Source organism: Aphelocoma coerulescens, chromosome 8 (genome assembly GCF_041296385.1).
Source record: "Aphelocoma coerulescens isolate FSJ_1873_10779 chromosome 8, UR_Acoe_1.0, whole genome shotgun sequence".
NCBI classification, from domain to species: domain Eukaryota; kingdom Metazoa; phylum Chordata; class Aves; order Passeriformes; family Corvidae; genus Aphelocoma; species Aphelocoma coerulescens.
The window spans coordinates 27107786-27120483 of NC_091022.1; the positions used below are offsets into that span (position 1 = coordinate 27107786).

A 12698-nucleotide genomic window follows, 5' to 3' on the forward strand; every position below is an offset into this window, starting at 1 on the left:
TCAGAAGTTATCATGCTACAAGACACACCAACCAGTGCAAGTCTACTTTGAGAGCCTGACAGTCCTTAGTTTACCTCAATCAAGCACGTAGTTTATTAGGCCTGAACAGAAAAAGAGCAGTATGGACAAGATACTGTAAATGCAAATTGCATTTAACAGGTATCAGGCTTGAAAGTGAGATGATGCCTTTCAAAACTTCTACTTGCAAAAGCTCAAAAGAAAAAAATAATATATAGGCATGCACAAACCTTTAGATTTGCTTCTACTGCTTGGACACCACGACTTCTATGAAATGAATTCTGGTTATAAAGAGACACTTACTACTTTTTACTTCATTGTGCATAAGTCTGGAATTCACTAACCATTCAAAACTCATCAAATTATATTTCATTAACATACACTGTTATGAGGCTGTTTATCAATATTTTGGTACATTAAAACTATGACCAAACAGTTCAGTGACAGTGAAATTAAAACCACATTTTGGTTTGTTTTTAGTTGAATAGTTAACAGTGTGCTTGTTATAGATTTATAATTTCAATTTGCTGCACACATTGATAAAATGGATAATCCCTAGGACATAGATATTTCTGAAATCCTCTCTTCTAAAAGCTAGGAGGTCTCCACGAAAAAAGGCATAAAACCAATGCAATTTAAACATTAACTAAGCATTTTGCAGCATTTTGGTTTAGGACAGCCTCAGCTGTAAATGTAAACACTGTTTTGAGTGGAAGCAATATCCCTTTCATACACGGGATATGTTTTAATAATTTAAATTAGACTGAAGACTTCAGTGTGAACATTTCAAAGCTGCCGTTATACTGAAACAAATGTAAAAAGTGTTTACTCACAGTACTGAAGTTTGCAAAATTGTTGGGGTCAGCCTCTTTACTGATGCTGGTGGGAGCAAATGGATCAGAGAATAGATCTGCTTCTTGTTCTTTGGGAATGTCTGGGGTGGGGAAAGGCTGAAATGGATCGCTCGGTTTAAAGGAATCTGAAGAGTCTATTTGATTGATAGGTCTTTTCCCTTAGATTAAAATGAATTTAAAATGAATTTAAGATAGCAGGTAATAACATGCCAAAACTAGTAAAAAAAAAAACCCCATTCAAAAGCTACTTTGAACACAACCTCTTCCCACAAACTAGTGGAGCTGTAGCTTCAGAGGAAGGGTTGCCAATTTAAAAAATGAGGGTGCAGCCCACACTTTCTGAAAGGGTAATCAGGTAAAAAGGAACACATGTATGTTAATGAGTCAGGAACACAGTTATATATTAATGAACTATTTTGGAAAGAGAATTGCTAACAGTTTTGAGCACCTATTCTGTCGGCACAGTATTGTTTTTTGGTTATCAACTGTCTTTGATCATTCCAGGAAGACTCTTTTATTATTTGTTTGAATCAAGTTAACACAGTTTTTTACTCAGAGACCAGAAATACATTACACTTGTAAGTGTTCAAAACACCATGTCCTCTCACTATGCTAAGACCAGGAATTTTTGCAGTTTAGAACAAGGAGTATGATAACAGACAATCACAGACTGAGCTGTTTTGTTAACTCTTGCCAAAGTAGTTGCAAATAAACAGAATTAGGGACAAACCACCACTTATCTTGTTGGGTTTTTTTCAGCTTAACCCCAGCCAACTTTCAACACCTTTGAGGACATTAACCCAAATACTTTCAGGAACAGCTGAGCTGAATTTCATCCCACCATTCCCTCTCTACGTTACTGTTTACACAAGAGTTTTCAGTGCAGTATTTTGAATTCTACTACCAGGTTCTGCAAGTGGTTCCACCCTTGCAGTGGCTGTATTTTAAAACTTGCTTCTGTTTCCATTTCAGATTAAAACTGCAGAATTGAACCAAAGTGCTTATTACTTCACATATCACTACTGAAAATTAGTCTAAAAATTATTTTGTAAGAGCAGAAGAGATTCTCATCTGGCCATGATTTAGAGATTTGGAGAATCTGTTCCCATCCCCCTGGGAACATATGATTTACTTAGACATTTCCCAGATAACCCTTCCATCTCTCTCACTGATGATGTTCTATCTGTGTATCACTGATGACAATATTGTGGCTGCCCCATCCCTGGGAAGTGTTCAAGGCCAGGTTGGATAGGACTTTGAGCAATCTACTCTAATGGAAGGTGTCCCTGCCCATGGCAGGGGGTTGGAACTGAATGATCTTTAAGGTCCCTTCTAACCCAAACCATTCTATGATTCTACAATTCTGTTACTTGAAAACAATGCTTGCCTATTTCTTAAAATATGTGGGAGAAGCAGCTCCAAATAACATCCAGGGAATTTTATTTTTGCATGGGAAGGGTTAATAATTGTAAGAATATAAAATACACGGTCACCAAATCTTCCTGAAAATCAAGAAATGAGGGTGCTTATCAGTAGAGAGGCAACAAATTCAGAGGCAACAGCCCTTCTACACATTTTCCAATAGAGAAAAGAATTGAAAGAAAGATTGTTGGATATTTCTTTGAAAAAGCATTCTATTGTTTCAAATCAGACCAAGGGAGTCATTAAAAATAATTACATTTAAGTACCTCAAATTTTATTTCCATTAGGAAAATAATTAAATGGGAATGGTTATCAAGATAACCACATTTTTAACCGTGCATATCAAATCAGCCTATTTTTTTCAAGTCATCTGTTGCTAAGGATGCTGCTGTTTCACCCCTAGAAGTCTGCATTCCCGAAGTGCACCATGTCACAGCCACTCCCACACAATCAAGTCAGAAATCCTTTTTATGTTTAAATAAGGACCAACACCAAACATTCCAATACCATCACTTGCCATGTCAGCTGTTTCAATGTTATTTACAATGGAAATGATTACTTGCAAGGCATTAGCATGAACCAGATCTCACACCAACATTAGAAATTAAACAGCTGAATTTAAACTTCAGCATGAGCACTCCTGTATCTACTGTGTTCCCATTCTTTTGAGGAAAAGATGAATACACGTTTAAGTTTCATGCCAGAGTTTTTCAAAACACCTTAAGACTTATCCATATAGTGTAACAGTGAAAAAAATGATGCAGTAGAGTTCATAAAGACAATGAAACAGAGGACAGAAATTTTTAAAGGAATACTAGAAATATATTTTCCTATGTTTGCAAAAAAAAATGAGAGTGAGGAGTCTGTTGTAACATGGTCTTGTTGCAACCACAAGAAGGTGTTGTTATCCATGCTAATCACAGCTTTTTCTGGAAAGCTGAGTGGTTTGTGCCATGGAGCATCCCTCAGGACTCCTCTACCACTGAGGAGAAAACAGCCCAGGGAACCTGGGTTTATTACTGTTACTGCTACAAAGCTCTGGCAAGACCACCTACAAATAGTTAACCTGAAAACCTGAGCCAGTCATTTAACCCTATTTAATTCATTTTGCATGAACCCATTTGTGTCTGCAATGTATAAAACACACTAAATTCTCGCTTTAAGCATAATTTAATTCAAGATTCACAGCGTATCACATTAGTAACCATTTAATTCGCAGCTATGCTGTGTTCTTGCACACATTTCTAGTAAGTCTTTTCTCCCGTTTTCTAAATCCTTTGTCTCTTCAAACTATGATCCCAAACACCATGCAAAACTTAACTCTGAGGAAACGACCAAGAGATCAGGAACGGACTTGTTCCACATCTTGCTCATTCATTTTAAATTCAGACCCTTCGCCCTCCCCTCATAATTACTGTCTCTCTGCCATGAAGCAGCTGATTGTTACCAGTGTCAGCTCTTACCAGGTGGTGGTGGACAGGGCCTGGTGGGAGTTCCTGTCTTAGGGGGCAGTGCAGGAGGAACATCCTCATTTTTAGCAGGTGGTTCCTCAAATAAGTTTTTAGTTATGGTGACATTGCTGACAGAGCCTGACGTGGAAGAGCTAAAGGGATCCTCATTGTTGGCCTTCAACAAAGAAAACAGCAACACACACATTTTCAGTGCAGTGCTACTAGACATTCTCTTCAATAACACAGTATTAAAGCAGAACTGAAAGTTTGGACTAAGACTAAAGAAAAGACTTTTGTTTGTTTTTACACAGATCCACATACTAGAGAAGATTGAACAGAAAGAAAAATCAGGAATGGCTACTGTTACAGCACTATAAAGTTGAAAGCAGTTAAACAGGAAAAGTAGTACTTTTGCTGCTAAACTCAGCAAATTTAAAAATAAATAAGTAACTTATAGTATCACTGGAAATAGAGAGAAAATACTTATGAAGCTGAAAAGATTGCTTTCTTCACAGAATCGCAGGACAATCTGCTATCAAGACCTCTTTTTCAAGCAAGTCAGCCATTATAAATGTTTAGTAGTGGCAAAACTGTAATGAAACTGAGTAAGCTCTGTCTTGTCACTGCAGTTTCATGCATTTTCTGTGAGTAGCAGCAGCTTCATGTTACCTTTGACAGAGTGCTGAAGTCAGCAAAGCCACCTTCAAAGGATTCGCTTCCAAATAGGGAGGCAAAGGGGTCTGTAGCTAAATACAAATCAAGCAAAGAATAAGATTAAGAGTTAAATATGAAAGACTGAAAAGAAAAATCCCACTACAAAATAGCAACTATTACATATTTTGCAACATAGACTAATTCAAGTGAAGTATTTTATGAGGTGAGCACTTCAAGTTTTAAGTAGCTTTTTCAAAAACTCTTAAAGTGTCAACTTCCAATTAAGAATAATAAATCTCCTGAACAGGAAGTAATTCAAAAGAAATACTGATATTATGTTCTCCTACATTAAAAAACGTTAAATTCCACTGAAAATATCAAATAAGCCTACTATTGGAAATGTTCTACTGAGATACATGTATGTATACACACAGAGGTATTTTTTTGTGTGCATACATCCATAAATATACATATCCAGACATATATATATTTATGTGTATATATATGAACATGAACCAGAGCTCTTTTCTGACTGCAGACCCACTTGTGGAATCAAGTATCTGAACCTCATATCATCCCAGTCTAATTCAACAGTACGCCTTCATTCTCATGTGCCTAAAATTTGTGAAAACTGCTACTCTACTGTAGAGCAAGAAGTGCCATACTCACTTCTGCAGCTCTAAAAACCACCATTTTCCCCCTACAATTAAAATGAACAGGTTTTCAATACAAAATCACACATGGATTCCTGTTTTGGATTATCACTTGTCAGTGCAGTTTAGGAAAATAGGAGTTAAGAGCCTTCCCTAGAACATATTTGGCCCTCACATGAGAGAGGGTCACAGAAGGAGCAAACTTGAACAGTAAAAAATCTCAATGAAGTAGTTACTCTATTCCACATCTACTCTTGTAGTGCAGAGCTATCCTGATGTTACTTAGAAAATAACATGGTATCTCAGAAAACAACTCTAATGGGAAGCAGTACCAACAATTCAAATCGTCCAAATGCTTAGATCAGGATATTGTCCCAGTTTTAGGTAAAGCAGAGGAACAGTTCTTGTGGAATCAATCCTCAGTGATACACACTACAGATAAAGAGTCAGTTTTGGTTTATAAAATTCACCCCTGAAAACAGGCACCTTATGTCACACTTTATAGGAAAATTCAGAAAACATGGGAAATCCCTAAAATGCTCTGTTGCAAATTCAGTTAAAAAACTAGAAATGAAAGCAAGGAAAAGCAAATAAAAATAAAACTCAAGAAACTTGATATGTATAATCTACTTTTACCTAGATCATTTGATGTAGTAACAGTGGTTCCACCAGGAGCAAAAGGGTCATTCTTCTTTGATATCTCTGTCTAAAATAAAAAATTCCTTTGGAGGGAAATTTGTTTTTCAGCTTAAAAGATTCTTCAATCTAAGAATACAGTCACGATTTATTTTAGTTTAGAAGTTTTAAGATAACACATTCTGGAAATAGCTTTTATCAGCATCAGTAAACAAGTCTATCAATAGAAACTCCTCCTCTCTGTTTTGATTAATACTTTGGAAGGATGGAAAAAAGGTACAACATGTGCAACATACCTGGTAATAGCTAATGCAACAGTCAAGAGTATCTACCACTCATTTTGGTCTCAGATTTCTACAAGCAGAGCTATCTTCATGAAACTATAACTACAAGATTCCAACACTCCAGAGATGTGTGGTAAAGCACTTAGGATGAAAGCATAATTTCAGAAGTACAGATCTCAAGAATCCACTGCTAATCCCACACCACAGAAGACCAAGAATTGGTTACATTAGAACATCAAGACTTTGAAAAGGATACTGTGCCAAGTATTAGAGATTGTAAAAACCTAATTTTTAAGGCTGGAGGTGTAGACTGTGGTGTGTAATATGACCCTGAGATCTGCACAACGTGCACACCATGGGGATGGGCAGGATCACCACTGTCAGGTGCACTGATTTCTCACTCTCTTGGCTGCTGTGGGTGCACCTCAGGCACACCCTACAGCCACTAAACTTGCTTCTTAATCCACATGTATCTTTGAGACTTATATATGTCTATGCAGATTTTATGCACACACAAAGTTGGAAGTGAGGCATGAACAGAAACAGCACTGAAAAGGAAACAAGATGGCAAAAGAATGGAGACAAACTTAATGACATGAAGAATTACAGCTGCTTAAATTGTCTTTTGCCTATCAGCTTTAAATATTACACATTCAACAAGTTCTAGTCTACACCAGAGAGGGTTTTATGCCCAACTCTACCTTATTAAAGGCTCAAGACTATTCAATAACTGCTTGTTTATAATGTGAGCAACTAAAAGTTACACTGAAGTACATTTGAAAGAGGTACATTCAGTAGGAATCTCCACATTATGAGAGAGCTTTGATGATTCTTATTAAAAAAACCCAAAACACAATAAAACCTAAACATACACCTACAGAACAATTTGACTTTTCTGAGGGGAAACCCCATACATCACATCAGATTTCAGATAAGAAAGAGCACATACTTCTTGATGCTATAGAGTGTGGAGGCAAAAATCAAGTGTCTCAACTAAACTTGGTGAGGTTTATCCTGCGTTTCTTTCCACTTACTAAGTTCCACCAACTAATAGAGCTTAAGTCATTATTGTTAAATAGTGACAGAGCTTAAGTCATCACTGTCAAATGCTCTTAGCTGTGGAGCAATGAAGATCCACAATGAAATTATTTGAAAATGTTTTTGTTTTTACTTCTATTTTATCTGTGACTATTTCTAGAAAATAGGACACAAAAAAGACAAGACAGAGCCAGGGGATCAGACATAACCTTTATATGATTTCTGAATATCAATTCTTTAAAGCATGTCTAAATGTGAAAAATAGGTTATTTTGTCCAAATCACACATACAAAGCAGTAAAAGGTGTGACACCAAACTTACTGTGGTATTATTACTGTTGTCTGTAGAGCTAAATGGATCAGTGCCAGCAGTCACAAAAGGGTCGGTGGAGGATTGTTTGAAGAAAGAGTCAGCTGCAAAAGGGTCTGAGCCTTTGAAGGGATCACCACCAAAGGGATCTAAAAAGTAAATGTCTTTAACATTTCTGCTTGCTTTACTTAGCTCATATCCTAAAAGCTAAACCATATATCGCTTTTTTCATAGTGCTACAAAGTGACATGTTTAAGGCCAAGGACCTTTAAAGCATGAAATGGACCTGTGAATAATTTGTATTCTTCGATTCAAAACATCAGACAAGCCAACATTTTCTGCACTTCATGAAACAGTAGTTCCAGAACCATCTCAGCATATAGGTTCTTTAACCAAGTCCCCTAAAATTGAAGCATTTTACAGAACCTATTGTTTCTAAGATCTCTCCTGCACTCCCCAAGCCCAATTGATGTTTCTTATTTGGCAGTATTTTACTATTGCTTTCCCACAGGTTATTTGGCTTTTTTGCCACCAGTAACTCCATTCAGGACCAAGCAAACAATGCAATGACTTTGCCTATACAGTCAGTCTAAATAGAGACTTCCCACCTTTTCAATACTTGATTCTAAACGAAGTTGGTAAGTTAAGAGCCTTTAAAAGAGCACAGTCCTACTACCTTGCATATAAAACAGGCACCAAGAGTTTGAGGCCTTCTGTTCACCACCTTCACATACTTAAATTCCAACCAAGGAACTTCCAACAAGAGCAAAGTTGACTGGCAATGGACTTCTCTGAAAAGCCATAACACAAGTGGCCAGATGCTAATGCCACATATATCCTATAATGACTTTTTGTGGCATTTCCACCTACTTTTCTCCTCTGAAAGTGGTGACACTTCTCCCCACTAGCAAGAACCATTTAGAAAAACAAACACATTACAAGTTATAAAGTTACTTACCAATTTTTCCAAAAGGGTCATCTTTGAAGGGATCATCTGTTCAAAAGCAAAGCAAATATTCATTAAGCAACTTATTACCATCATGAAACACACACAAAAGCAGGCATCTCCAAGCTGCATTTCCATTGGCTGTTGTCCACAAACACCCACATTATGCAGTATTACCACTGCAGTAATCCAGGCCAGCTACTGAGATGAGTCCCAGATTTGTTTAATTGTCACAGACACTGTGGATGATAGCTCCTAAGTGTTTACTTCACTACTGGATGCATGATACCAAGTCATTTGTACTTCCTCATGTAAATCTGAGAGACAGATATTCTGTCTCCTAGATGTAGGTATCTACCCCTGAATACACTGAGTGCTCAAAGCCCTAAAGTTTGGCTCTTAACAGACAGACCTTTTCTCTTCTGAAAGAAAGGCATTGTCAAGTGCTGTAAGACCACTTCAATATAAACAAAAATCAAGCAGTATCTACACAGAAACATTCAAGCTCTTTTAAATTAGTTTAATTTATTCATTAAAAATATTGAATCTGCACTGACATTTTTTCAGAAGCCAAGTGATCTGAAACAAATTTAGGTTATTTTCCTTTCAAAGCAATACAAGTTAAATTGATCAGGCCATGTTGATCTGAAAGCATGTTAAATCATATTAATGTGGCTGAAAACATCTGCTTCAGCAGTTAACTCAAATTAACTCCCCTTCCCCAACTGGCTCCATATAGGCAGATCATTCCATCCATAAAACATAAGAGCAGAGCTACACCATTCGTCAATGGCAAGTTCTTAAAATAAAGCCCAGCACTTCCACAAGATGAACAGAAGGTGCAGTTCCACATTACCTTGTTCTGAGAGCCAAACTCACCAGAAGTAGGCCACAGCCATTCATTCTGAACCACTCACACCCTCCCCACAGCACAACCCAGAGAACCCTCCACTGACCTGTTTGTGGATTGGGGCTGTAAATCAGATTAGTGACACCACATGTATCACAAGTATGCCCACACATTTACAGCCAAAATGCCACCAGGGCAGGGGCAGGGAGGGGCTGGGTAAGAGACATGCTCAGGAAGAGCACTGAGGGAAAGGAGCAATTTTCAGAACTCATTAGGAAGTCCAGATCAAGGAAGGAGAAACATGCCAGAACTCTCATTTCTATCACTTCTATTTTTGTAATGCTGTTGGCTCCACACTGCTGTCACTCACACATCTTCAGATTTATTCTATAAAGAGCAGTCTCAAGGTGCAGATGAGTCTGACGTGCTCACACAAGACCCGTTTCTGCAAATCTGCACTTAGACACAAATGATTACTTACTGCCAACAAAAGGGTCAGACTGGAAGAACTCTAAGCTGGCTTCAGAAACTAGATCAGGCAATGGATGAGATTCAGCATCAAATGGATCTTCCTGGGCAATGCAGACATAGAGAAATGTATTAAAATTTTAAGACTTGCAAGGATGGAAAGCACTTATGACATCTCCTGTTACCATTCAGTAGTTTCTTAAAGCTTAAAGCAAAGAGACAGCTGGAATTCTATATAATTCATCAATGAAGATCAAAAATATTTTTCAACAAACTGCCTGCTACATGAGATGAAATGTTTTCAAGACATCACACTAAATAAAACCAGTAAGAAGAGACAATTATTCTTATACTGTTACATCACCATCATGCAAGCCTGAAACAGTTTAACCAGGATTTTTTTTAACCTACTTTTTCCTCCCCCAAACTTGAAAAACTCACTTTTTTAGTAACAGTTGCAGCTGGGGTCTCTTTCTCTTCTCCAACAGAGACTGCTGTTTCAGGACTATTCCTTATCTGTACAAGGATAAAAGCAATTCACCATAAATAAGTAAATACAAGACTGCACAATAAAATTTTAAGTTTTAAATAGAATTACAGAATATACTAAAGTATACTTTAAGAGGTTCATACTTATTATAGCACATACTTTAGTGTTCCCTAAACCCTGTAAAAGTTTTAAAAAAATAAATCAATCATGAATCAACTGAGACATAAGGAGGAACATTTAAAGCAAGACAGTTTTAGATTTTCTGTACTTTTCCTTATTCTGCTCTTGTTGCACCAAATGCAGACAGCTGCTCTCCTTTAATGTTAATTCTGCTATTCAATTTATGATATTTTGCTTTGGAAATAAATACTGAAGAAATGTTATTGCCACTTTCCAGGCAAGCTAAAATTACCCCCTTTTCTGCTTATGAACTTTCAGATATGTGGAAACACAGTCCCTCAGAAAAACACCCATAAATTTCAGTTGTGCAAGTGTTTAAAAACATAATCAATCTTAGTACATTCTTAACTTATTCCAATTTCACAGCTGCAATGCATCGTGATCAAGTAGGCAAAACACTACTCACTGGAGACACACTGTTTGTTTGTTCCTCTTCTGCTATACTTTCCCTCTCAGCATTATCATTAAGGTTTGCAGTTTCACTGCTGCTGTTGCTAAGACTAGAATGATCCACAGTTCCATTAACAAGTGTACTATGGGGCTGAGAGTGCCAACTAAATTGGTTATTTTCCAGTTCTTTCAGCTCAAGAAGCTTCGTCTGCACCTGTGAACAGAAATAAATGTATTTGCAACAGTATGGCAGCACATGGAAGCCAGTAAATATGGCCATCCCTTCCTAAATACAAGGTGGGTGATACATGTGTGAAAATCTTATTTAGAAAAACAAATATAATAAAAACCTGTTCTGTCAATCAAAGGGTGAAATTTGAGAGATAAGCAGAAATCCTATTTAGCAGAAGTGCAGAGTGGTTGAAGGACACCTTTTGCCAAGGAAGACTGTCACTGGCAGCACCAAGACTTGTTGTTACCCAAACTCATGAGAAAAGTTGCAAATGTTTCAGGGGTTTTTTGTTTAGTTTTACTGGGGAGTTTTGGTTGGGTTTTTTTTCTTATTTTTGTTTTGGGTTGGGGTTTTATGTGTGTGTGGTTTGGGTTTTTTTTCTAAATTATGTATTTGCAATTTCCTTAAAATTACAAAGGCTGCTTTATCAGAATTCTCATCTTCTGAGAAGGAACATTACAATTTCATTATCTCCCACATGACTTCTGAAGTGTACAAAAGCCAAGTCATGTTCCTAAGCAGACACTTATATAAATATGTTATTATTTCAGCAATATACTTAATGCAGTGCCTGACAGCAAATATTTACAACCAACCTGCCAGTTATGACGGAATTACTGGAGCTGGCAGGTTATGCAAAAGGATAAACTTAGTTCAGATATTTGGGTGCCTAAATCCCACTGAACTCTGCTAGGTCAGTCACCTCATAGAGTTCTCAGGGTGTCAGCAAAGACACCACCAGGTGTCTTTCAAATTAACTGACCTCAGACCAGCCATTGGATAATCTTGCCTAGAGCACCAAAGCACCTACTGTTCCTTATTTGTGAGTCAAGAGCAATAAAATCAGGAGTACTGTTATGAAATCTAGTAAAAAAATGTCAGTGGTACAGTCAAGCATAACCACTCATATTATCAGTCTCAAATCTGTTCATGGCAAGCACCTCTTGCCATATAAAAACACTGAAACAGTATAACCTTCTCTCTAGCTGTGATGAAATGATGAAAAAATCCACTTGTTTACTTCTCAGTTTCTAAACTAAAAGCCATATTTTAAAATTATGAATGTTGTAAGACTTGTTAGCAAGTTACAGATGTAAATTGTGTGAAATGATCACCCCAAAAGTCAGCCATTTCTAGGGTTCTAAGGTAGGATTTTGCCTTTTGTTTTCAACTTGGTATCAGTGTTAGTGGCTAATACATAACACAGCTGGCAACAGGGAAGGAGAACCATGAGGAAAGGGTGTGCAAGTTCATGCACCACTGAAGTAATAACAAATCAGTGGTAACAGAGAGAAACTGAAAATGTTCCATGCAACAGCAGCCACCTCAAAGCACAGGGCTTGAAAACCAATGCAGACAGCTCTCTGCTTCTCAGTGTCTCAACCCAATTTCTTCTTACATCCACCTTACTTCCCCCCTTCAACAATGCACTAAGTAAATGCTATCAGTAATTTTATATCAACTTCACATCAATTAAGGAATTGTGAGAGCATGCCCCAGGCCATGACTGAGGATGAAAACCTAAATAACTACTGGACACAGAGAATTTAAGTCTGCAATATCCATTTTTCATTCATTACATTATGACAAATTATCCATGGAGTATAATAAATTAATCCCTTTAATTAATAAACTTGGAGAAAGACCATGAAGTATGACTTCAGTCAGCCTCTAAAAATCCTAACAACTACCAGCACAGAACATATGTGTAAGTAACTAGAGACATGAGCAAAGAGTGAAGGAAAAAGGAAACAACGCCTTCCCCTTAAGACAAACCACACTAAAGTTTGCCAGCTCAAAATATTTTTTGGGGGGTGGGTCTT

General features: G+C 37.2%; 1 protein-coding gene across 5 annotated transcripts in view; it reads right to left on the minus strand.

Annotated features, from left to right (window-relative positions):
* EPS15 (epidermal growth factor receptor pathway substrate 15) overlaps positions 1–12698 on the minus strand; it is a 67656-nt gene that overhangs the window by 2911 nt on the left and 52047 nt on the right. For 3 of the 5 annotated variants that reach the window (XM_069023393.1, XM_069023394.1, XM_069023392.1), the window contains 9 exons: positions 10660–10857; positions 10025–10099; positions 9597–9687; positions 8278–8313; positions 7332–7468; positions 5689–5758; positions 4415–4491; positions 3758–3920; positions 852–1030 (listed from right to left, as the gene is read on the minus strand). In XM_069023393.1, the coding sequence (XP_068879494.1) occupies positions 852–1030; positions 3758–3920; positions 4415–4491; positions 5689–5758; positions 7332–7468; positions 8278–8313; positions 9597–9687; positions 10025–10099; positions 10660–10857 (1026 nt within the window). Of the gene's footprint in view, positions 1–248; positions 286–851; positions 1031–3757; positions 3921–4414; positions 4492–5688; positions 5759–7331; positions 7469–8277; positions 8314–9596; positions 9688–10024; positions 10100–10659; positions 10858–12698 lie in introns of all 5 variants that reach the window. The other 2 variants (XM_069023395.1, XM_069023396.1) reach the window with 2 other exon arrangements.